The 26,324-nt window shown below is 42.0% G+C and overlaps 1 protein-coding gene across 30 annotated transcripts in view; it reads left to right on the forward strand.

The window, feature by feature from the left end:
- SYTL2 (synaptotagmin like 2) overlaps window positions 1-26,324 on the forward strand; it is a 107,737-nt gene that overhangs the window by 44,872 nt on the left and 36,541 nt on the right. For 8 of the 30 annotated variants that reach the window (XM_008540094.2, XM_008540078.2, XM_008540109.2 and 5 more), the window contains exons 2-6: window positions 1,308-1,808; window positions 11,900-12,051; window positions 13,871-14,006; window positions 23,216-23,297; window positions 24,217-24,331. In XM_008540094.2, the coding sequence (XP_008538316.2) occupies window positions 1,708-1,808; window positions 11,900-12,051; window positions 13,871-14,006; window positions 23,216-23,297; window positions 24,217-24,331 (586 nt within the window). In that variant the 5' untranslated portion in view covers window positions 1,308-1,707. Of the gene's footprint in view, window positions 1-736; window positions 778-863; window positions 906-1,307; window positions 1,809-4,654; window positions 4,822-11,899; window positions 12,052-13,870; window positions 14,007-23,215; window positions 23,298-24,216; window positions 24,332-26,324 lie in introns of those variants that run through there. The other 22 variants (XM_070625624.1, XM_070625635.1, XM_070625622.1 and 19 more) reach the window with 7 other exon arrangements.

The following is a 26,324-nucleotide window of genomic DNA, read 5'->3' on the forward strand; positions in this document are numbered from 1 at the left end:
ATGCAAAGAGCTGCAGGAAGATAAAGGTCATCAGAGTCCATACTTTCTGAGAGAGATGAGAAAGAAACATAATACAAAAGAGGAAAGGAAAATATATGACCAAGTACACTCTTAATGGATCAGACAAAAATGTGAACTCAGAAGGGAAGTTAGAATATATTTTTAGTAGCTATGTTTGGTACAGGATGCAAGATATGTGCTGCTTTATATTCATTATTCCACTTAATCCTTACTACTTGGGAGGGACGTCCTAATGTCAAGTAACTGCAAATGAGAAAACTGAGCTTCAGAGCGGGAGGTAACTTGCCTCATGGTTCATAGCTAGCAAGTGGCGGAGGGAGAACTTCCCAGGAGTTCTGTTTTGCTAAAACGAAGAATTCATTCATAAAAATTACTCACTAGTGTACTGACTCTATTTTATTCCTAAGTGGGGCTGCTTTAAAAGGTACTAAAAACCTGGATTTTAGTGTCTACTGTATATGCAGCACTGCTCTTGTTAAAGGACCCTGCTCCTGGAATAGATAATCTCTCAAGTCCCATCTAGCTGTGGCATTCTTCAGGTGTCACCTCTTGTCATTGCACATGGATTTAAGATGTCTCAAAGAAAATAGGATTCTTGCCCGTGGTCCAACTTGAAAGTGCTCCCTTTGGATGGTGGGGTGTCTTGAAATTCTGCCACTTCCTTTCCGCCAGTTTATATACACACACTAGTGTGTGCTTTTTCTCTTCAGAAATGAAGAGAGACAAGCTTGGTGAGTTTCTCCAGGACCAGCAAAGGTTAGAGATGGGACTGGGTGAAGAATAACAATTCCTACTATTGTGCAGCCTGCCTCTACCTAATATTAGCTCTCTTGTCATTACAGAGCACAGATATACTCCAGTGGAACATTCCTACTCATGGAGAAGTGAGCATTTGTGAATTTTTATTCCTAGTTTCTTACCCAAAATCACTTGACAACTGAAATCACATCTCCCTGGTCTTACTGACCATTAGCTTGACTTTTTAGCCTAGCATCCCATGAGTTTGCAGAGAGCAAACCAGCAACCATCCCTTTCCTCAGTGGATTGTTAAACATTGACAGGTGTTTTTCTGTGCTCTCCATCTTGGCAGTCTGGAATTGAGTTGAAGCATATTTCATGACCCGTTTGCCGTTTGCTCAGGAAGCTGGCAGAACTGGTTTCCCTGACTTCAGAGACCATCTCACATGGTCATTTTTTTCCCCAGTACATTTTAAATCTTGTAGTAATGAGCAATGCTATAGAAACTGGCTCTCACCGTCTGTGTTTACTGTCTCATGATTCCCCAGGTAGGTGATGCTCAGATACTGCTGCCTCTCGTCAAGTTGATGGCAAGGACGGAAGGAGAATAAACTGTGTCTAAGACTGGTCCAGAGAAGGAGTGTGAGTCGGAATGACACTGTAGGAACAAGTGATCTGTTTGGCAAGGAATGCAGCGTGCTTCTGGAAGTCTCCTCTCCACATCATCCCACAGACCACTACTTCTTCACAGGAAAGGGTGCTTAGGATTTTGCAATCAGCCACCTAAAACTTTTGCTGCACCAACGTAAGACTTTTGCTGCAGAACAGAACAAGATATCACTTCATTTTGTTTTTGCATCTTTTAACCATCAGGCTACAGTCATAGTTGTTTCGCTTTGAGAATTTTAAGCCAGACTTGTTGCTATTTTTTTGTGTAACCTTTTCAAAATGATCGACTTAAGCTTCCTGACTGAGGAGGAGCAAGAGGCCATCATGAAGGTTCTGCAGCGAGATGCTGCCCTGAAGAGGGTTGAAGAAGAGAGAGTCAGGTAAGGAGCTGGGGAGGTCCTTGCGCATGGGGGAAGCAGAGGCAGTCTGTAAGAAGATGAAACACTTTTTTTTTCTCGGCCATAAGTGGTAGTTCTGACTCAGAGCCTGAACTTATGGGTTCCAATTTTAGGTTTACTTCCTGGATGGAACTTTTTCCTCTTTGGTGCCTCTTAATTTATCCCATAGGACTCCTGCCAGAAATAGAGTCTTGATTAAAAACCTAAGTAAACTCTTTTAATTTATAGACACTGAATTAAAAAAAATGAAATGTATGAATGCATATCTACATCTATATATATATGGATGTGTGTATATTTGTATCTACTTTTTTTTTACTGAATCCTCTATTTTTTACTGAATCATGAACTAAATTAGAAATTTTTTAAAGAAGATAAATTGAGAAGTTGCTCACAGTTTTGCATACTTTCAGAAATGTTTGAGTTGGTTTTAACAACACTTGAAATTGGCTCTGACTGAGACAGTTTTTCATTTGTCTCTCGCAAGAAGGAGTGGCAGCTTTGACACACTGTCCTTGTTGGGAGGAACCCAGATGTCCCACATCAACGTTCCTACCACTTTCTACTCACTAGGGTAGAAGGAGCATGAGACCAGGTGGCTGAAAAGTTGGGCTTGAGTCCAGGCCCTGCCATCTATTGCCTATGTAATCTTGGGCTTTGAAGACAGTGAAAGGCTTCCAGAATGTGAGGTAGTAGTATTAATTGCATGATCCCCATCCCAGGAGTTATCCAAAAGGAACATAAGCCATGTTCTTGTTTCCTGGGACAAGGTTGATGAATAATGGATTTATTTGCACCGTTTCCCATATTTTGACCCTAACTGAACATGGATGCTTTATAAAAGAACATGCTGAAATTCACTTAAAGCCCTCCAGAGTATCCATTTGTGGCTACTAATACTAACTCATTTATAGACAGTGCTTAACAAATTAACAAATCATTAACAAATGACAGTGATTAACAAATTGCAAAGGGCATTCTTCTGAGCTCACAACACTCTTGGGCAGTTAGTGGGGCTGGGTGGGATACAATTACACGCACTTGATGTGTGAGGAAGTTGACCTTGAGACAGGTCAGGTGACTTGCTCAAGCTGATACAACGCATAGGTGTCAGAAGTGAGAACCAAATCCTGTTCTTCAGGTACTCATTCACTAACTCCAGCTCCTCTCCCTGAGAAAACAATGGCAGACAGCCCATCGTGGGACCTGGCCGTGGAGAATGGGGTGGCTGTCTTGGTGTGAGGTAGGACACTGAGCTGTGATGGTGTCAGGAGGTGCCTGTTGGTAGTGGGGATCATGAGAATGGGGTTCCTTACTTGTCAGACTCCCCCCTACAAGTCACTCTCAGTGCTCCAGGCACCTGGATAGGGCTCTGCTCCCCATTCTCGGCAAGTGGGGTACCTTGAGCAGTTTCCCCAGGACAGGCAAGAATTTACACTAATCCACGCTCAGAGCCTCTTGGTAGCATTAATCCTTTACCCATTCAGTTTATAAGGCCCTTTCATGAATGTTATCCTCTTATGTTCCTAACAACAACCCTGAGATTTGGCGAGGCAAGGATCATTATACCCATTTTAGAAATAAGTGGAGGGCCAGCACAGAGAAAATATTGGTTGATTCTTAAAGCATAGTGGGAGTTTCTTTATCCTCCCAGTAGACAAGATGGAGAGAAAGCAGTGGAGCGGGGAGGGCACTGGGTTCCTCTTCCCACCTCGGTAAATGGGGACTGTGAATATGGGATTGCCGCGAGCACCTTCGATTCCTGCCGCTAACGAGGTGTTATTGTGTTCTGCAATTCTCCCTCCTCTCTCTAGCCAGGTTATGAAGAGAGATTCATCCTCCCTCCCTTTTATATTTTCTTGGCCCTTAGGAGTCCAGGCTGCTGAGTCTTCCAAGGAGTTCTGTGTTTCTGTGTGAATAGAGTGGAGGTATTTCTCGGACACCTGCAGTAGTTGATGAAAATATCCTCAAAAATGCAAAGTTCTGCCTGGAACTGGGCCTTGTAAGGGGTGTGAGTGTGTAGCCTCTGGCATCATCAGTCTACAGCTGCAGCAGGAATACTCTGAGTCCCTTTGTAGTGGTGGGTCTGCAGACTCTCCTTCCATATGCTGTTTCTGAGGGTGCCCCAGCAGCTGCCACTACCCGTGTTTTTCTCTTGTGTAAACTGATAGGAAGAAGGCTTGGGGTGGTGAAAAACCTGGTGTGAGTCCAGCCCTGTCTGCTACCACCATTCTGGGGGACTTTCTACTTAAGCACCAAGTACCTCACATCTACTTGGCCATGGGCAGGTCCAGGACACAGGGGCTGGGGAGGAGTGACAGTGTGCAGGGAGGCCGGGCGGAGAGCTGTGAGGCCTATAGCCTGTGGACACTGCAAGAGGTACAACCATGGCCTGCTCCACACAAGAGGAGTGCTGACCCCCTCTTTGCTTTTGGACTAAAGGGACTTGTGGGGATGGTTCTGAAGTTGTTCTGCTCTTGGACTGGTGGAACTAGAATTGGGTTTCTGGTCTCTGAAAATGCTATTCTGTGCACTTTTGCTTTCCAGCGCCTTCACCATCCCCCAGGTGTTTGTCTTTGGCTCTTCCATTAGAGTTATAGCCTGACAGCTCTGGAAAGGAAATTTTTTGGTCCACACCAGTCCCTTTATAGATAAAGAAGGTAAAGCCCAGAGAGAGAGGAAGTGTCTTGCCAGGGTCACACAGCTAGTCAGTGCCAAAGCTATGATAAGAAACACTATTGATCCTGTACTTTTCCCTCTGCCCCAACCTATTCATTGTTCTTATTCTTTCATAAGAACAGTAAGGGTTCTATGATGTCACAGGGAAAGAATTTCCCTGCACGGACCTTGGAGTCAAAAGTGACATGAGTTTGAATCCTATTCTCACCACTGATCAGCTGTGGTTCATTGGGCAAGTTACTTATCCTCTCTGAGCCTCAGCTCAGAGACTGGCCGTGATCATCGTACCAAACCCAGAGGACTGAATAAGGATTAAGTAAGATAATTCTTAATCTTCCTAGCTCGTAACAGATAATGAATATGTTTTAATTCCCTTATTCACCACACCACCTATGCCTCTAAAAGAGGACAGAAATCTCTTGTTAGTAGTCTCATTCCTTAGGAGGGAATTATTCCTACAACTCTTCATTATTTAATGCAGTGAAATTTAATTGAGCACCTATTAAGTGTGGGTAACTGCTTGGGACAATGATATGAAGGGAATCCTAGGGAGATTGAAACATAATCCCAGCCCTCAAGGAATTTACCATGTAATGGCTTTTATTCCATTTGCTGGATTATCAATTGCAAATTTAAAATCTCAACTTTGTTTCTCCAAAATGATTTTACAAGCCCAGTCCTCCTTCTAGTTGCTATGTGGCTTTAGAAACATAAATTATATAATTATAATACTAGCCTAAACAGAATATCATTAGAAAAGTAAACCTGCCAGTAAAATTCAGACTGTCCTTTCAAATGCTAATTCATCATGGCCTTTGGAATATAAGCCTCCTGTAGCCATGAGGACATCACTTAATAGATGATAGCACTGTTGCCCACTAAGACCAGACACTGCCTCAGAATCCTTTTCAGTATGGCTGTAGATGAGATTTGGCATTCAAATTGAAATCTGTTTGCCATTCCTGATATAGCCAGTGCTTTGAATTGTTCACATCCAAGTTCATTTGAGACACTTTGGAGATGATTTAGTCTATATGTCACCTCCTATCCTGATTTCATGGATGAGAAAAATGCATGTCATGTAGGGGAAGTATCCAGTTCCCAAATCACTCAACCTGTTGATAGTAGACCATGGATTTGAACCCAAGGGAATACCCGCTGTGGTGTGTGTGGGGTACAGTTAGAAGATAGTTCCCGGTTACTGTTGCCACTATAGCCGTCTTTCGTGCTGCCTCTCTACCTGTAGCCACAAGTGCTGGGCCCAGTTATTATCACGCATCTCTACCCAGCTTGCTTGCCTAACTACCAGCTGGAGACATTTCCCAAAGCAGCAGTGAAGCAGACGTCAGGATAGATTATTATTTCTCTCTCCCCCCCTGCCCCCTCTCCCCCTCCTTTTTTTTTTAAGAAACACTGCTGTACATACACATATATGATTTCAATCTTTTATGGTTTGAAAATGACACACTCTAGAGGTGGTGTTTCTTGTGCTTTGCATCACACTGCCAGCAGGAAATCGTTGCCCATGTGCATCTGTGCACCACTAGCACCATGCCCCCGCCCCATACACACACAACCACATCTACAGTGGTGGGCGTTCTTGCAGTAGATACCATCTCAACCACGACCACATCTTATGATTCTCAGCTGCTTCTTTAAGACCCAGTTTCCTTTAGATGAAAGCAGTCGTCACTGAAGAACTGCTTTCCAGGACCTCTGGTGCTGTTTTCTGTCAAAGCAAGGGGGAAAGGAACCAGCATTTGTCAAGGAACTACATTGTACACAGAGCTTCACATACCTTTTCCCCTATCATCTGCATAACAGTGTATCTGAACCCACTCAACAATGAGGAAATAAGGTGGAAGAGGTAAAGTGCCCTGCAAGATTGAAGCCTTGCTTGTCAAACTACAAAGGCTGTCCTTCCCACACACTGTGCTGCCTCTCAGCAGAGTGTGGTAATCTATGGTGCATCCACGACACAAGGGACACACGTTTCCTCTCGTTTCCCACTGTGAAGGACATGTGCAGTTCATTTCATTTTCACATGTATTGGTTTTCAGATTCTCTATCGAAGGTTGAATTTTTTCATGCGAAGAGTGAATGTGATAGCCATCTTAGAAACCAAAATCATGTTTGGCTCTCTGAGGCAGGATGGGGTAATGGAAAGAGCATTGTCCAAGAGCCAGTCTGGTGTCCTGTCCCAGCTCTGTGTGACCTTGGGCAAACCTCTTAACTTGTCTGGGCCTCAAGTGACCTATCTAAGGTCCCTTCCACCTCTCACATTCAAAACAAACATCTAAGAGTACTTTCAAATCACATATCTAACCATCTTGCCCAGAATATACAAGGGGTTAAAAAAAAAAAAAAAAAAGCTGAGGAATGGACCAATCAGCCTCTCTGGCCAGGCTTCTGATTCTTATCATCCACAGTTGACTAGATATTATCAACCAAGTCCCACCTATAATGTTAGGCTTTTGCCTCATCATGATGCAGAGCTAGAAGCTGGGGTGTGCTCTGTAAGTACAAGGAGGAAAAGGGCATAGGCTGAGTGTTGAAGCCAGGCTGGAGATCCTCACTGTTCTTCTGGCTTTCCTCCTCATGTGCTCACACTCTGTACCACAGGAGTTGACATTGGCAGTTAGGGCTAGAGACTGAACTTTTTATTCACAATTCCAAGCATCTTCCTGGCATATGATAGGAGATTAATAAATTAGTGAATGAAAAAATGAACAAATACGGCCTTTAACATACAGAGGAGGCAAGATGGCCATCTTTTGCAGTTGACTAAATTCTTTGTACATCTCGATGAAATTGTAAGGATTAAATGAGATGATGCATGTTAAGTGCCAAGCTTGTAGCCCAGTGCAAAATGCATGCTTTGTATGTATTAGCTGAAGCAATGGGGGTACGACTGGCATGTTCTGCCTGGAGGGCCAGCAGGACAGGGTCTTCTCTGGGCTCAGTACTCTTCTGCCTTTAATTCTGCCCACCAGCCATGGGTGTTTATTGAACTTCTTCTCTATCCTCAGCTTCCTACTAAGCACAACATGCATATGCCAAGAGGATGGTAAGGGCTAGAAACTGTGAGTCCCAAGAAACTTACCTTTTCCCACTTCATCTAAGTGGTACAATGATTAGAAGAACAAATGCTAATTTGCTTAGTACATTAAAGTTCAGGAAAAATAAGAGGTCGGTGTGGGCTGGTAGAAAGTGAAGACTTTTATTTTAAAGATTGGCACCTGAGCTAACATCTGTTGCCAATCTTTTTTTGTTTTTTTTCTTCTCCCCAAAGCCCCGTCATACATAGTTTTATATTCTAGTTGTGGGTCCTTCCAGTTGTGGCATGTGGGACACCGCCTCAGCATGGCCCGATGAGCGGTGCCATGTCCGTGCCCACGATTCGAACCAGCGAAACCCTGGGCCGCCAAAGCAGAGCACACAAACTTAACCACTCAGCCATGGGGCCAGCCCCTGAAGGAGAAGATTTTTAACAGTACCACCTAGATGGTGGTATTTTTATATGATCTACATCTTTATAAAACTTGGCTTTGATGTCACACATATGGATTTGTCTATCAAATATTCCAAACGACTAAGATAGAAGAAAAAATTGACTAAACCGAGCAGTGATTATCATGTTAGGAAATACATAAATAGAACTTACTGAATTTGAAAGAATTTCCTATTCTTTTGCCACTTTAAAAGAAATGAGCTAGAAACTCAACCTCAGTTCCTTACTGTAATGGCTAGCCCTTTCCAGGGGCCGTGAGTTTCAGTGAGCCTGACTCACACAGCATGTGCTCATGTGCACCGAGAGCTTAGCATGATCAGAGTCTTGCAGTCATTTAGGCAGGAGCAGGTCAGGTGTTGCACACCTACAAAGCGCCTTCCAGTTGAACAACAAAAATAAGTAAATAATCTCATGAAGAAAAGTTGAGAGCTGTTATGCTATGAGGGTTTGTGATCTCTTTCAACAAGTTGATGACTGATGCCATATTCATCATGTTTTTTCCTATTCTGCCAAGAGTTGAGATGTTCTGCCTCATCAGGAGAAGGCACAGCCATTGCGATGGATGGTTCCTTGACCCAGTAGTGACAAGATCTCTTATATCTCTTGCCTGACTCAGACTGGGGTGGCTGCTGAGCATTTATTTATTCATTGATTTATTCACTCAACAAACAGTTTCTGGCTATCAGGTCTGTGCCAGGCTCTGTGCTAGGTGCTGGCATTATAAAGGTGATTAATATATAGTCCTCACCTTCAAGGAATTTGCAGAGTTCACAGATTAGTGGGTGAGACAGATGTGCAAATAGAATCATTGGAACTTGGTGTGGTAAGTGCTCTTGTGGAGGTGCTGTGGGAGCAGAGAGAAGGGCAAGCTGAACTGTGTCCTTGGGCATTAAGGAAGGCTTTCCCGGCGAGGAGTTGCGTGAACTGGATCTGAAGGATGAGGAGAAATGTGCTGGATAGAGAAGTGAGGGAAAGACATCCCTAGACATTTCACATTTATTGACCTCTTAGCAAGATCCAGGCACTGCTAGGTACTTTCGGGTAAGTACCTCATTTAATCATCCCGGAAGTCCTGCAGACTAGATCTTGTTTTCCCCTATCTTTACAAACAAGGAGACCAAAGCTTAGAGGGGTTCAGTAACCTGCCCCAGGTTATATCTAGGAAGGATGAGAACTGGGATTTGGGCCTAATTTTGGGAGATTCCAAGGCCCATAGTCTTTCTGCCACACCTGCCTGCCTCTAACGTGTACAGAGGTCATGAGAAGGCAGTTTGGAGAGCAGTGAGAAATATTGTGTGCTGGCAAGTGGGAGCAGGGGAGTAAGTGCTGGAACATGAATCTGAAAATGTGGCCTGAAGCCACATGGTCAGGGACCTTACATGATATTCCTTCTCTCCACAAGCGCTGAATAAATACCTACTGTTTCCCAGACTCCAAGCCAAGATGTATGAGTACAGGCCCTGCCCCTAGGGGTTCACTCTCTAAACAGAAAGAGAAAACCTAGGCAATGGGAAACTGTTAGAAATGTTTATTAAGAACCATGATCTCTCTGGTGATTCAGAACCATGAAGTGATGACACTGTCCCTGTCAGGATTGGGTGATGGGCTGTCGTGACAATGTGTGTCCGAGGGTTGTGGTTGGACATGTTTGGGATAGGGTCACTTCTTCCCAGGTAACTGAGAGAGGGGAGGAAGTTGCAGCAGAGAGCAGGACTCTAGGTGGAAGGACACTCTCCAGGCACAGGTGGGAGAGAGGAACTGCTAGAACCCTGGTATCTGCCCTCTTGTTCGCCCCACTCCCAGGTATGCCTGCGTGTAACTCACACACAGCCATCGGTGTGGCTACCACCCACGTTCTCTGGCTAAAACGCTTACATTTGCTACTTTAGGAAGTGTGCATATTAGCTTGAGTGACAATCATAAAACCCTCTTGGATTTACGTAGCACATTATCTTCCAAGAGTTTAAAGTCTCTTTAAGGCTTTTGTTCCGTTTTATTCTAAGTACATCTCTATGAATAAGAAAAGATAGATTTTGTGATTCTCATTTTATTGAGATGGATAGAGGATGCAGAGGTTAAAAAACTTGTGAAGTAGAAGAATGTCTTTCCAGCCAGTGTGAATTGGGAAGGTTTTAGGAGGACAGTACTTGGTTTGTTCTTTAGATTTTAGCGGTTTCACTGGAGCATGAATGATTGTGCAACCCTTAAAAGCAGTATCTGCACAAATGGAATTTGCCTCTGCCTTTGCTTTTACTCCCTCCACCCATAAATTTGATCTGCCCTGATTCCAGCCTGCCTTTTCAGTTTTCATTTCCCTAACATTAAGAGCCAGGGATATCATGTACCCTCCCCTACAGACTTCCAGAAAAGTCTCTGATAAACTGATTTCACTGAATGGAAAGGACTGGTGAGCTGACACTCACCCCACCAGTTATTCAGTGAGTTTTTAGTAGCTACCGGGCATGTTTGGAGGCTGGTTTACATGCATTAGCTAATTTAACCCTCATAATAACCCCATGGGGTGGGTTGCTGTTATTAACCCCTCTTTGCAGATAAGGAAACAAAGCTTGGGGAAGCTTAATATGTCATCTTTCACTGGGGCCTTTGCATTTGAACAGTAGACACAGAAGACTGTGACCAAAAAGTGAATCTGGGGGCTGGCCCAGTGGTATAGTGGTTAAGTTTGCATGCTCTGCTTCAGTGGTCCTGGGTTTCCCAGTTCAGATCCTGGGCATGGACCTACACACTGCTCATCAAGCCATGCTCTGGTGGCATCCCACATAGAAGAACTAGAAGGACTTACAGCTAGGATATACAACTATGTACTGGGGCTATGGGGAGAAAAAAAAAGAGGAAAATTGGCAACAGATGTTAGCTCAGAACCAATCTTCCTCATCAAAAAAAAAAGGTACCTCACCATTGGGAAAAAAAAGTGAATTTGCCCTTGAGAAATTATAGGAATCATCTAAGGATCATAGATTACATCTTCAAATTTTTTTTTAATTTTTAAAATTTATTTTTTATTGTCATAATAGTTTGTAACATTGTAAAATTCCAGTTGTGCATTATTTGTCAGACACAGTATAAATGTGCCCCTTCACCCCTTGTGTCCACCCCTTATTTGTTTATGTTCCACAAATAAGTGAAATCATATGGCATTTGTCTTTCTCTGTCTTGCTTATTTCACTTAACATAATACCCTTATGGTCCATCCATGTGGTTGTGAATGGGATGATTTTGTCTTTTCTTATGGCTGAGTAGTATTCCATTGTATATATATACCACATCTTTTTTATCCAAACATCAGGTGATGGGCACTTGGGTTGCTTCTACATCTTGGCTAGTGTGAATAATGCTACAATGAACATAGGAGTGCTTAAGCCTCTTTGTATTGTTGATGTCATGTTCTTTGGATAAATATCCAGTAGTGGGATAGCTGGATCATATGGTATTTCTATTTTTAATTTTTTGAGAAATTTCCATACTGTTTTCCATAATGGCTGCACCAGTTTGCATTCCCACCAGCAGTGTATGAGGGTCCCTTTTTCTCCACAACCTCTCCAACATTTGTTATTTTTTGTCTTGGTTATTATAGCCATTCTAATGGGCATAAGTTGATATCTAAGTGTAGTTTTGATTTGCATTTCCCTGATGGTTAGTGCACATCTTTGAATTTATAAATAAATGTTGGCTTTGATTTCTCTGACTTTTATGTCAAAGGAGAACATACATTTGTTAGTCATCGGGGAGGTTTGTGGGATCTTCTAAGATATTCAGAGCTTCATTTTGGATGTATATTTAGAAGTTTCTTTATGCAGTGTCACAGTGAACTCATTTATTTACTGTGAGTTCTCAGCAAAGTAAAGCTCTTTTCCTTTTGTAGACATTTGCCTGAAAAAATTAAGGATGACCAACAACTGAAGAATATGAGTGGCCAATGGTTTTATGAAGCCAAGGCAAAAAGGCACAGAGACAAAATCCATGGCACAGATATCATCAGAGCATCCATGAGAAAGAAGAGGCTTCAGGTAGCAGGTGAGTTGATTTGGCTAGTACCTGTAGAGCCAACATTTGTTTGGGAAGGAGGAGTCAGGAGAAGAGAAGAGTGTCAGAGTCCTTACTGAATTCTGCTGAGGGAAATCATTTAGAGGTATACTTTGCATAGTGTGTAGCCCTCTAGCTCAAAATTTTCTTGCCCTGGATTTAGATGGATGAGGTTAAGGCTAAGCGACTCAGTGTGGTGTAGAAGGACAAAGGAAGCACTTTAGATGCCATGTTGAGTTGTAATAGCATAGACAGACAGTAACATAGACACCTCTCCTTTCTTTAGCTTTTAACTCTGAAGCTTCAGAACCTTGTGTCCTGAATAGAGTGAAGAGCTTAGACGGAAAGAGATTAGCCTCTCTGTTCCATGACGTTGACATCTGGTACTTATTTAATCAACCAACTACATCATTTAAGAGGCTGTAGAGATGGTATTTTGAGGGCTTCTTTAGAATTCTGTTGAGTTCGTTAAATATTTACCAGGTGCCTTCTCTCTAGTTAACTCTGGACTAGCCAGTGTAAACCTTTACCCCCGAGAACCTGTCGAGATTTGGCCTGTACTCGATACGGAAAATAGCTGTCACCTTTTGAGCATCTGTTATATGATAGTCATTTACTTTGTATTATTTCTAATTGTAACAGCAATCTTGTAAGGGAGCTATTATTATCCCCATTCTATATAAGGGGTATGTAAAGTTCAGAGAAGTGATAAGGTTATGTAGTTGGCAAATGGCAGAGCTAGGATTTCAGTCTTTCTGACTCCTTGCAGATAAGGGCTGACCCCTTAGTATGTGCTACACATTGCTTGCAGCCCTCTTGATTGTCAAAACCACCCAGACATTCAGAAATCTTGAGGAGTATAGGTTAGTATTGTGGACTCCATTTTGTAGCTGAGAAAACTAGACTTCTATGTAATGAGACTTGTGGGGAATACCACCCTGGAATGTAAGTCTTTGCAAATTGAAAGCCCTAATATTGCTTCATTTTCTTAACACTGATAAAAGTGTTTCTGGCATTTACTGACTATGTGGCCTTAGGCAAGTTTCTTGAACTGTTTGATCCTCAATTTCCAAATCTGTAACTTGGAAAATAGCTCACTCCTTATAGGATAATGCATGCAAAGAACATGGCACTGTGCTTGGCACTTAGTCATCTCTCTGTTGAGGCTAATTATCTGAGGTAAAGGGCCCTGGGTGTTCAGAGGCAAAAGAGGTTATTTCCTGAAGAGGAGCACAGAGGTTTTATGTAGGCTCTGGTATCTAAGCCGAGTACTGAAGAATATCTAGAATTTGGATATGTAGAGACTTGGGAGAGGAAGAGGCAGTGAAGAGGGGCATTCCAGACTAGAAATATTTGTTCCCCTTTGAATCCCAGAGCCCAGACTTGAATTGGACACATTGTAGATATTCAGTAAATGCTTGGTAATGATGATGCTTTTGTCCCAATGAGGACTCTCTGCTCTAAACATCCCTTGGGCATACACATTCGGTCCTGACCCCAATTCAGGTCAGATTCATCTAGAGGCAGTCAGAATTTTGCTTCAGTTGTCTTTGGAATTATCCGCACATTTAAAGGTACATCCATGCTCTCAGGGGACTCTGCTTGGGGGGAGCTAACATCGTGGGAATCTATTGACTTCTCTTGCAGATAAATTTCTGATCCCAAGTACTCAGACTCATTAGTGATTGCCTTGGCACTCAGAGAAGGCCTGAAGTTCAAGTTCGAGCCTTCGGTGATAAGAGCCGATATGAGAGTTGTAGGTCCCAGAGATGAGAGATAACCTTCCTGTCTTTATTGTTTCCTGTTTCAGCTGAGCAGAGTAAGGACAGAGGAAACAGGGCAAAGGAAAGCTGGGTGAATAATGTCAACAAAGATGCTTTCCTTCCCCCAGAGCTGGCCGGTGTTGTAGAAGAGCCAGAAGAAGATGTAGCACCAGCAAGCCCAAGGTAAGACAGAGCCCCTGGGAAGAGCTGCTGCATGTAGGATTCATAGCAAAATGGTGGGCTAGGAGTGCAAATGCCAGATTGGTCTCATGGGCATGTATGAGAGAATTCTGGGCCCTGATGTGGACAAAGCTTGAGTAGTACTCTTTCCCAGCTTCCAGAAGTTCTAGCAAATCTGAATGTTAAATAAAATTAAAATGTTGAGTGGTGATTTCTTCCAACATTAACCATAGCTATTTTTCATTTGTACTAAGGATTTCTCCTTAGAGTAGAATGAAGAGGTGCTCAAAAATGAATACGGAAATAGGCCATTTCAGGGAAGAGATGAATTATGATCAAATTGTAACAGCCTGGTGCAATGGAAGAAGCTTAAGCATGGGAACCATACAGATAAGCATTCAAATCCTGAATATGCCAGTTATTAGCCGTTTGATCGTGGGCAAGTCATTTAACCTTCTCAGAGTTTCTTTTCTTAACTACAGATAGGAATGATAATGTATACCAAGAAAGGAGATGGTGAGAATTAGTGGTAATGTGTGGAGAATACCTGGCACATTGTAGGTACTCAATAAATGCCTCTCAAGGATGCAGATTGTCCTCAGTATTTTAGCCTTGATTTTTGGGTGTTTTCCATACATGTTATCATTTGGCCAATCAAAATGTATTTTTGTACATCCTTCCTGTGAAGTAGCTGATTGTGAGGCTACATTGCCACAAACCTTTTGAGCCATGCCGATTTGCTTTTAGATATTTAAGGATCTTATTGGTGTCTGTCCCTTGGAGGTATAGTTGTTACCCTTTGCTAGGAGCACAGTTGCATTTTATCTCTAGCTCCTCAGTGAAGACAGTTCAGTTTAGAGTCTCCAACTGAGATGAAGTCAATGAATTCCCTGGTGAGACAGCCACTGAGTCAGGGTCCAAGTCTGAGGCACCTGGGGAACAGGTATGTTTCCAACATAGTTTACGCATGATGGAGAGGGTCTGTAATATAGGCACCAACAGGCGTTTCAGAGTCAAATATGAGCAAAGTTGTATCACATGGATAATGGGATACTGATTCTATTCAGGTACCCATTACTTATCCATTTTCCTGTTGGAGAGGGCCCACTTTATTTTCCATGGGTGGTAGGCTGTATTCTTTTCTCTCTGGATGGTTTGTAATATTCTCTTATGTCTGTAGAGGCCATGTTGGCTAGGGGTTAAAACAGCTTAACAGTAGCCAAGAAGTGATACCATGACCTTGCACTAGAAGTGACTTAACATCTTGGGCCTTTGTTTCCTCAGCTGTAAAATGGGAATGATTATAGTTTGCTAGCAAAAGTATTGAGAATTTAATTAACTAGTAAATGTAGAATTCCTAACACAAAGTCCATAGCACATAGTAGATACTCAATGAATGGAAGCCTGGGCTCTCACATACACACAGATATTTTAGGAAGCTCAGGAAAGGGTGTAAGGAACACCCTAGCTTTTCCCCTCCGTGACTTCCCATTTACCAGCTGCCTGCCACCCCCCTAATGGGATGAAGGCCGGCCTTCCTTCCATAGGGAAAGATGAGATCTTAAATATTAGAAACTCTGGGAGTGAAAACACAGTCATTTAGATTCACCACCAAGGAGCTGAGAGCAGGTCCTAAGAGCTGGGTTGATGGGGGGTGGGGATGCCAGAGCACTGACTGACTGAGGGAAGAGGGTGCAAGTGCCACAGAAGGGGAAAGAAGATGACTTGGGGGTATCAGAGATGAATTTAGCTCACTGCACAGTTTTTTCTGGGTCAGACTTTCTGGCCTTCTTCCAGGAACTCGTTTCATCTCAAAAAGCCTGAGGCACAGAGGTGCCACTGTCCTCGTAGTCTGACTCATTTTCCTCATGACCCCATGCAGGCTGGTGGGTATTTCTCTGCTTTTCCTCAATTGGAGACTATTAATATAGCTTCCACAAGTTGTGTCTCCATTGTTTTCTGCATTCCTCATGTGACCTCAGACAAGTTTCGGGTCTCATCTGTAAATCAGAACAGAGCTGCCTCACCAGGATGTTGTGAGATTAAATGAAATTAGGTGTGGGAACCACTTAGCCTTTCTCAGCAAGAAAGGAAATAGGCAATTTCCAGGTGGCATTATGATTACATTATCATGACATAGGTGAGGTATGGTCGAGAAGGTAAGAATGAAAATGTTAGATGTATCCAGCATGCTTTGCTCTTTATGTGCCATGGGTGGTATCATCCAGAACCATAGAAGCAGCTATGGTTTACTTTACTACAGTTGTTTACTTCCTCCTTTCTATGTCAGAAACTACTACTTTATTCGGTGTCAGGTTCCTGCAAGGCTTCTCACCTATACTTTAACCTTTGGGAACTGGGTGTGTAAGTGTATTTTGGAGCCTGTACTTTTAAACTAAGTGAACTTTAATATAATGACTCAATACCTGTCAATATTTTCTTAGCCAGGAATCAGGAGGTAGCGAGTGTGAGGCAATAGTGACTGGATATTGCAGTTTCTGAAGGAGTTTTTCTAATAGGCCCTGTGGCAAGCTTCCTTCTTTCTGCGGGCACATTTCTGTGGGGTTCTGCTTGTGAAGAATGAAACACTGCGGGTACCCGGCGCATACTCAAGCATTGTTGGGTACCTGCGTTCTTTTGGATCTCACCTTTGCACCTGTTGCACGAGCAAGCAGAGACAGGTTTGATGAACAGAGGAGCAGAGATGAGGTTTCCTTGAGAGTGGCGAGGGAAACTGCAAACGATCACAGGTCTAGTTCTGGTGACTGACTTTCAGCTGGGCAGTGTCAGCACAAACTTTGGTAACGGACCATTATTTGGGTTTTAAAAAAAATTTGTATTTCTAATCATCGCAGATTGGTACTTTTTATAAAATATAACAAAAATGAAATACAGAAAACAACAAGGTATATACAGAACACAGAAATACAGAAAAATACAGAAAACAACAATGCAAAATATAAACCCACTGATCATGTGCTGGGATGTCTCAGCAAATTGCTATAAATGATTCTAAATGCATAATCTTAATTTTTGTATTTATCTCATTGTGACCCAACAACAAACTGTTCACAGACTGGCACAGGTCCATGAACTACATGTTAATGGCACATCATGTTCCCCCCAAATTAATTGTGGAACGTGTGCACAATAATCAATTAGGACGTTATAACAGAAATTTAGGTGAGAGATGGTGAGAACCTAACCAAGGGATGGAGAAAAGAGGAAACACATGACGGAATTTTAAAGATGAAATTAGAAGAAATTTGAGGTGTTTGTAGGGCATAGAGATATCTAATAATTGATATAGGATATGTGGGTTATTGATGAGAAGTTCTTAACTGTGACCTATAAGTCAGAATTGCCCAAGGAACTTTTAAAAATCACAGGGCTGAGTATCACTGCATTGCTTTCTTGGAGTTGAGGACCTGGATCTCGTTTGCCACCACGTCCCAAGCATCTAACAATGTATCTAGCACATAGTAGGTACTCAGTAAGTATCTATGGAATGAATGAATGAATGCCAATACCCTCTCTTATTGTCCTTCATCACACTTGTCACTAACTGACATTATACTATATATTTATTTTTGTGTGTTTATTGTCCCCTCTCCCCAGATCCATGAGGAAAAGGAATTTTTGTTTACTACTGTAACTTGTTTGGTTCACTGCCGTCCCTATTCCTAGCACTTACAACAGTGCCCAACAAATGCCTCATGGAGTAAATAAATGAATGAATGAAGAAGAAGGATGAGAAACTGACCGACTGAATGAATGAGAATACTTGATGAGATTATGAATTACAAAATAAAGAATAACATTGAATGAGGGGTTAATAAATAAACAAACGAGTGAATAAGTGAATGATTGCATGAAGTAGTTTGGAAGCAAGGAAGTGAGTAAGAAAAGAGGAGAAGGGAGAAAAAATTAAACTACAAGGTAAGAACAGGACTGATAGCACCCAGATTTCCTTGCTTTATATTACTGAGAAACCTTCACTTCCGAAGTATCACCATGAGCTCTCGTGATTCTAAAAGATGGAGGAGAATTTGAGGGGCATTCTCAAATTTGGACAACTGCAAGAGAGCAGCATCTAAGCTGGAGAACTGGAAGGCATGGAGGTAGGAGAGAGCTTGGCTGCTGCAGAGGTTTGTAATGTCCTCATCTCTAGAGAGTGTCTCCAAAATGAGTTCAGGGAGAACAGGATAAAGCCTTCCCTGTGGAATTTCTTTCCATGGCGTTGGCAGGTTTTCCTCTGGGCACTACCCTATGAAATGGCGAGAAAAAGATGAATTTTCTTGCAAGCAAAACTGTGCCTCCTCACCTCACTGTGTTTTTGGTAGAATTAAACACTATTTTGTCATAAGTCATTGTAATGAACCAAAAATGTAGTCTTTGAGCTTCATTGCCTGTGCTTCAGTGATACTCCTGACACCAATCTCCCTTTTACCCTCTGTTGAATGGAAACCAACCAATTAAAACCACTAGTTTAGTTCCGAAATGGAATTATTTTCTCCACTTATGCTCTTTTTGCTGGAAGGCTTTTGCTTGTACATATCTATCTCCCTTTCCCAGATGGATTAGCTGCTTGCCTTCACTCCCAATAATAAGATCCATGTGAGGCACAGAGCTTGCTCCCAAAGGCAGGGTAGAGATGAGTCAATCTGTAGACAATGCATTTGATCTTCTGTCCTTGGATTCATTGCAAATCCAATAGTGTGACCATTTCATTTCTTGTAGGCCTGCCTCACAGAATCACTTACACTGAGCTCTTAAAAGAATCTTAATCCTATAGGATCTTGGATTTACCCAAATCGGTTGTGGTAGAAATAGTTTCTCTGTGACATCAGAGTGCCTTATGCTTGGATGAGAATATTTGTGTTATACATCTGTAGCATGAAATGTGGTAGCATCAGAAAAGTAATATTTTACTTAACAAAAAACCACTGACTTGAAAGGCTTGGGAAAGCATATTTTCTAATTTGCCTGCCTCACTTTATCCCTGAGCCATTTCTTCATTTGTTTATTCGTGTGTTCAGGCTTCACTGAGTGTAACACTGCTAGCATGGTGCTGGGCACTGGGGTTGAGACAGAGCATCAGCTGCCAAGGCACTCATGGTCCAAAGACAGCAACAACAAGAAACACGTGAAAAAAATCACTTGTAGAGTTTGCTTCTGTTTCTAGACACTGTTAATATTTAAGCTGAAAAATACCTCAGAAGAAGGTATAAGATGTCTGCTGTTATTTTTAACTTTAGAGAGAAAAGCTGGTTAAGGTTCAAAAGCTTTTTAAAGTTGCTGTATGTGATTAGGAGCACTTTATGGTTGGACTGAGAAGCAGATGGAGTGTCCAGCTGCCTGTGCGGTGTGATTTTAAGACGGCAGTAAAGCCCCACCTCTTGCCCAGTATCCACCCCTGCCACAGTACCTAACATTATTATTCCTTCTGGTGAAGTCTTCAAAGACTTGTAGTAAAATGCAGACACTTTTAGGAGGGCAACCCTAAAGCCAATGTCATAGTCCAACATTTTAATAATCCTCTTAACAAAGTAAACAAGTTTTGTCTAAGTGTTCCTTCTAGTATTGCAGGTAGTTTTTGAAAGATGCCTGAGGCAAGAAATTACAAAGCACAGCGTGTGGAATTTGGCTTGCTGTACAGTTTAAAAAGCTCATCTTGTGGAATGTATTGAATATATTTTATATGCAGGACACAGTCTACTGCTCTCAGAGATATTCTAAGAAACAAAAGACAGTATCTGGCTATAAAGAGACTATGTTCTCTTAGGAAAAGTAATGCATCTGTATATGAATATCTGATCACATGACAGCAAATAGTGCCAGGCAGGGAGCAAATTCATAATCCAAAGTACCAGTAAAATGTGCTATGAGATGTGAGACAAGGAGACCCACTTCCACGTGGGCTGATACAGGAACAGCATCACAAAGGAGGTGAGGTTTGAGCTGGGCTTGGAGATGATAGCAAGGATTTGGGCAGAGAGAGCGGCAAACGCTTGAGGGAGGGGCTGGGGGATGGGTTGAGTGGAGAAAGCAAAGAGTCAGGTGAGTTTTGGGGATGGTGAGTAGACAGACCACTTTGTTTGGCATGAAGGGTCAAAAGAAAGGAGGAGTAGGAAGGTATATTGGGGCAGACGGTAGAGCATCTCCAATTCCTTCCTGAGGAATTCAGACTTCATTCCACAGGCCTTGAAGATCCAGGGAAAGGTACTGAGCGGAAGAAGGAGATGATCAAAGTTGTGTTTTATACCATTCCAGCTTAGTGGTGGAACGCTGAATAGATTAGGGGAGTGGAACTTTGGAGTCAGGAGGTCAGATATGAGTCTAATACAATTGACAGAAATAAAGGAGGTGCTGGTACAGGTGGAAAAAAAGTGACAGATGTGAGAGTCACCGAGAAGAAAGAATCACCTGGACTTCAGTCCAGGCCTCTTGCCATAAATCACCACTTTACTAATGTGAGACATCAGAGGCAGTATAGCCTAGCCATTATGATGATTGTCTTTGGAGTCAGGATCAGACACACCTGGTCCAGATCCTCAGCTCTTTCACTAATTTTGTGACATTGAGCAGGTTACTTAACCTCTCCAAGCCTCAGTTTTCTCATGAGTGAAATAGGGAAAAGGATGCATACTTCATAGGGATGTTGCGATCACCACCTGAGATGGTTGCTGTGATGATGGTTGCCCAATAAAAGACAGGCAAGCAAAACGTTTTAATCCTTGAGAGGAGCAAAGCTAGAGCTTAATCTAGGAAATAACTCTATTTTCAGAGACAGTTTGAGGCATAAGACTCTTGTTTTAATTTTTTCTAATTAAGCAGACTTGTGAACTGTAGCTAACCCACTATCCCATCCTTATCCCATTTTTGCCCATTCCAACCACAAGGCAACCCAGTAAATACTGTATGTTTCTGATATTTTAGTGTCTGAGCATGTGCTCTGAATGCCTTGTTTCTTCCTCTCTTTTGCTTTCTGAATAGGCGGAACAAAGACATTTTGTTTAAAACCTAAATAGTGTGCCTTATTGTAGTTTGCCAAATAACCTGGATTTAGAAAAACAAAAATGAAAACAAACCCATGGTCACCTGTCTGCTGCTGCCTTCCCTGGCACTGGCTCAGTTGGCCTTCCTTTGTTCAGTCATTCACCAGTCGTGTACCAGGCACTGTACAAGGCATTGCGGGGGTATAAAGATGGTCAAGATACTCTCAAGGGGTCTCCTGGTTTACTATAAGAGATAAGACATGTATACACAGAATGAGATTGCACAGTAGACATGAAATACATAGCTGGATAGAATTTAGTAAGAGCCTGGTTTCATCTCTGGGAAGAAAGGGTACAACAGGATGTGCAAAATGTTGGGCCTGGGGTCCTGAAGGCACAGGAACTGGATTTCCAGGGAGCAGAGGGAGGAGAATGGAGAGGCTCTGCTTAGCCTTTGTTCTTGGTGAGTGGGAGGGGCAAAGGAGGAAGATGGCAGGAGAAGATGGATATTCCATGGAGACCTCCCGACCATCACCACTTGGCTTATGTCCTCTGATTGTGTAACTGCTTTATTTACTAAGGGAGATGATACAAAACACTCTAAGAAACTGAGCATAACATCTGCTATAAGGTTCCTCATTTCGCTCATCTGCTTCTTAAAATGACACTCGGGTACATTAACTTTCTAGTCCTGAGCTATTGGCTGTTTTTGTCCTATGGACACTGAGTTCTATTAGTGACCAGGTTTCTTTTTTCACATTGGCTGCTAGAAACTTGATTCAAGTTTGTGCCCACATGTTGCAAGAATAGAGGCCTCCTGTAGTGTGGTTTTCTATTAGCCTTAATTCTGGCTCCATTATAAGTTCCTATGCTTGTTCTCTTCCCTTCCCCTCCCCATTTTCCTCCCCTTTCTTGCATCCATGTGTTCAGACTGTATTTTATATACATCTGCCTCATCTACTGTAATTCCTTTCTGGAACAATGAGGAGGGTAATGAAGAATGGCTTCCTCCAAACTTCAGCCTGTTCCTGAGACTAACTCCTTACAAAAATAACAGTTGAAGTGCAGAGGGAAGGAAAGGAAAGGAAGCTGCAGGAACGTCTAGGCCACAGTTTTAGTGACAATAATCTTGGGCAAGGCTCTGTGGCCTTGGGGCAAATTGCTGCCCTCCCCCAACCTCCAGTCACTTTGCTGCATGGTAGACGGCCAGCACCCTCTGAGGTATTTTCCAAGTTCTGGACTCTGGTGTGAGTTTTACCAGGGACAGTGGTTTCAGCCAACAGTGACTTCACCTCTTATGCCTGAGGTAGCCCACTGGAGCAGGAAGTCTGAGCAGGGGATTTTCTTCCCCTCCAGGGCCACTCTCACCCTCTTTTGCCCTTCTTACTCAATAGCCAATGGAGTGGATATTCAGGAGGGAGCCTGCTCAACTCACTTTTCTCCATTCATTCTCACCGTACTCTCACCCGGGGGCTGTCCTGTCCCTCGGAGAGGAAATCATAGTCTAGAGAATCTTCCTCACTCCTGAAAGCCAGCTCCAGGCTTCTAACCTCCCACCACCTTCTGGATGCTCTGCTTGTCCTCATCCCTCTTGTATTTGAACAAGAACTCACCTGGCCGGCCTGGAGAGCTAGGTTGAAAGTTCTCAGTAAGTTGCCCAAACCCACCAGGCTCCCTGCACAGCATCTCTTAGATCTGCTGTTTCTTCCATTCCTTTGCCAAGTCACTTGTCTCATCTGAGTGTTTTCTTTAGTTATTTCCCACCTGAGTTGGAGTAAGCACTGTCATTCTGCCCCTGGCCCATGGAATCAGGCCCTAAAACTCTTTAGATTTTATTTCAGCAATGACCTTCCTTCCTTGAGGCGAGTTGCTCCCTTTCGTCTGCATCTGATGTTAGCTTCTGACTTTGAGATGAGTTCGTCTCTACCAATTTAAATTGTGAACCTCCTGTGTGCCTGGTGCCGTGATAAAAACTTGGAAGCTTCTGATGGATGGTGGTGTCTTGTTTCGCACCTGTCTTTCGTTTCTGCTCTGCCATTGCCTTTGCTCCACTGCTTAATCATCTCTGGGCCCCAACTCCCTCTCCCTTCCTGGCAGTTTGATTTTACAAACTTCCTTTCCTATTCTGCCTTAATAGCTTTTGGCTTCAGAGCCATGATTTATACTTCCTCAAAGGGTGAGGTTTTATTCTCTTAATTATTGTTTCTTTTACAGTTCCAGCGTGGTAAATCCAGCTTCCACCGTGCCTGATATATCCCAGGAAAACACAGGGAAGTCAGCTGTGTCTCCAGCTAAGGTAGATTAAATTCAGACTTCAAAAATCTCATTTTTGGCAGGAATGCCATTTTTCTCATTTTATCAAAGCACCATGAAATAAAAAGGATTTTGTAGTATTGTTTTTGTACCAAATATAGATACTTTTTACAATTTAATATAAGACATCATTCCTGGGGTGGAAAGGTTGATGAATACCGTGTTACTGCATTGCTGAAGACCCAGATTTCTTGCCACAGAGAATAAAAAGTCTGAAGCTGTTGGGGGCTGCTTCTTTTAAGCGTGTAGAATGTGACTTGTTGCTTCCATATCAGTCCTGTTTATAGCTCCCTGGATCTGTATTAGAGGTCTGTTTGTGGGAGGGAATTCCCAATTTATGACACTGTAGACAGTAAGCATTGATAGTCAGTCTTATAGTAATGAAAAAAATTCTATTTACTGATACCCTTTCTGACATTAAAATTGTTGATCATAATAGTGATCATGAAGCACTTCAGGATACTTTGATAGGTGTCTTTTAAATCCTTATAGGAAAGGTCAGTTACAGTTAAACTCAGTGCAGCTTTAATCTAGCGTAGTAAAAGAGCCGGGGTGGGAATCTGTGCTGACTAGAGTCTCAGGTGACCTTGACCAGCTCTTTAATATATCCAGACCCAAGTTTTCTCACCTCTGCAAAATGTGACATTTAGATTTGAATGCCTGGCTCTGGTCTGACTTTGGAGGACTCTGGAATTGAGTATATTTTATACAGTTTTATTTTTTTGTATGGCATGTATGGTAATTCTACGCTAACCAGATTAACCGGGACAATCATTTTTCAAACATGCCAGATAGAGTTTACTGGATAAAACTATCAAATATTGGAGATAATAAGCATTTGCTAACACTGAGTTGCTGCTATGGCATTTAAAATGAATTTAATAAACAACATTTTTCCCCAGCAAAGGAAGAATCCATTTAATAGCTCCAAGTTGCCAGAAGATCACTTATCTCAACAAACCAAAAATGAGCAGTCAGAAAATGGAAGGGCTGGTTTCTTTCAGACTTCAAAAGAGGGTAAATATTATTTTTATGGATTAGATATTTTTATCTTTGTTATCTGTGGACTAAGGGAAATTCTCAGAGTGCCTTTAACTAAAATAACTTTCAAGAGAAAGTGAAAAGTCCTGATGGTTTTCTTATGCTGCTATGCCCTTGGTTTCCTGCCTAAGACAAGGAAGCAGAAATTTTAGAAACTAAGTTCATGCATTCCACTCTCAGAGCTGACACTTGTTGTGTGACATCCATGCTTTGGGTTCCCCCTCAGTGAATTGGAAAATTTTTTGACCTGAGGTATTCAGTGATTCATTTAACGGCATTTATTGAATGTCTACCATGTGCAGACACAGTTCTCTATTTAAAATTAAAAGAGATTTTCTCAAGAAAAAAAGGCCCCTTGACCGTGTTTTGATCCTCTAATCTGTGATTATCAGCCCAGTCCCACAGGACATTTGATCGGGTTTGTGACTTAATTCATTTAAGTCTGCCTCTTATGGAATTTTAGCATTCTTCCATACCATTAAGAGGATATTCTAGACAGTTCAGTCTCTTCAAAAGCAACCCTAAGAAGATTCCATAGCATTAAAGATTGGAGAAGGGGTAGAAAATTAACAATTGAACAGCACAGTTAGGAGTTTCAATTATCCTATTTTAATATTAGTGTATTCTTCCCTCTCCATGGCTACGCTTTATATAACGTAAAATATTTTGCAGAAAAAAAGTCACCGGAACATGTTACTTTTTTTTTTTTTAACTTTTTTTAAGTTAATTTTTATTGAGTTTATGATAGTTTACAATCTTGTGAAATTTCAGTTGTACATTATTGTTTGTCAGTTGTGTTGTAGGTGCACCCCTTCACCCTTTGTGCCCACCCCCTATGCCCCCTTTCCTCTGGTAGCCACTAATCTGTTCTCTTTGTCCCCATGTTTAAATTCCTCATATGAGTGGAGTCATACAGAGATTGTCCTTCTCTATCTGGCTTATTTCACTTAACATAATTCCCTCAAGGTCCATCCATGTTGTTGTGAATGGGACGATTTTATTCTTTTTTATAGCTGAGTAGTATTCCATTGTATGTATATATATATATATATATATATATATATATATATATATATACCACATCTTCTTTATCCAATCATCAGTTGATGGGCACTTAGGTTGCTTCCATGTCTTGGCTATTGTAAATAATGCTGTGATGAACATAGTGGTGCGTGGGACTTTTGGAATTGCTGACTTCAAGCTCTTTGGATAGATACCCAGTAGTGGGACAGCTGGATCATATGGTATTTCTATTTTTAATTTTTTGAGAAATCTCCATACTGTTTTCCGTAGTGGCTGCACCAGTTTGCATTCCCACCAACAGTGTATGAGGGATCCTTTTTCTCCACAACCTCTCCAACACCTGTTACTTTTTGTTTTGGTTATTTTTGCCATTCTAATGGGCGTAAGGTGATGTCTTAGTGTAGTTTTGATTTGCATTTCCCTGATGATCAGTGATGATGAACATCTTTTCATGTGCCAATTGGCCATCCATATATCTTCTTTGGAGAAATGTCTGTTCATGTCTCCTGCCCATTTTTTGATCGGGTTGTTTGATTTTTTGTTGTTGAGTTGTGTGAGTTCTTTATATATTATGGAGAGTAACCCTTTGTTGGATATATGACTTGCAAATATTTTTTTCCCAGTTAGTGGGTTGTTTTTTTGTTTCAATGCTGTTTTCCCTTGCTTTGAAGAAGCTCTTTAGTCTGATGAAGTCCCATTTGTTTATTCTTTCTATTGTTTCCCTTGTCTGAGAAGACATGGTGTCCGAAAAGATCCTTTTAATACTGATGTCAAAGAGTGTACTGCCTGTATTTTATTCTAGAAGCTTGTGGTTTCAGGTCTTACCTTTAGGTCTTTGATCCATTTAGAGTTTATTTTTGTGAATGGTGAAAAAGAATGGTCAATTTTCATTCTTTTACATATGGCTTTCCAGTTTTCCCAGCACCATTTGTTGAAGAGACTTTCT

Source organism: Equus przewalskii, chromosome 6 (assembly GCF_037783145.1).
Source record: "Equus przewalskii isolate Varuska chromosome 6, EquPr2, whole genome shotgun sequence".
NCBI classification, from domain to species: domain Eukaryota; kingdom Metazoa; phylum Chordata; class Mammalia; order Perissodactyla; family Equidae; genus Equus; species Equus przewalskii.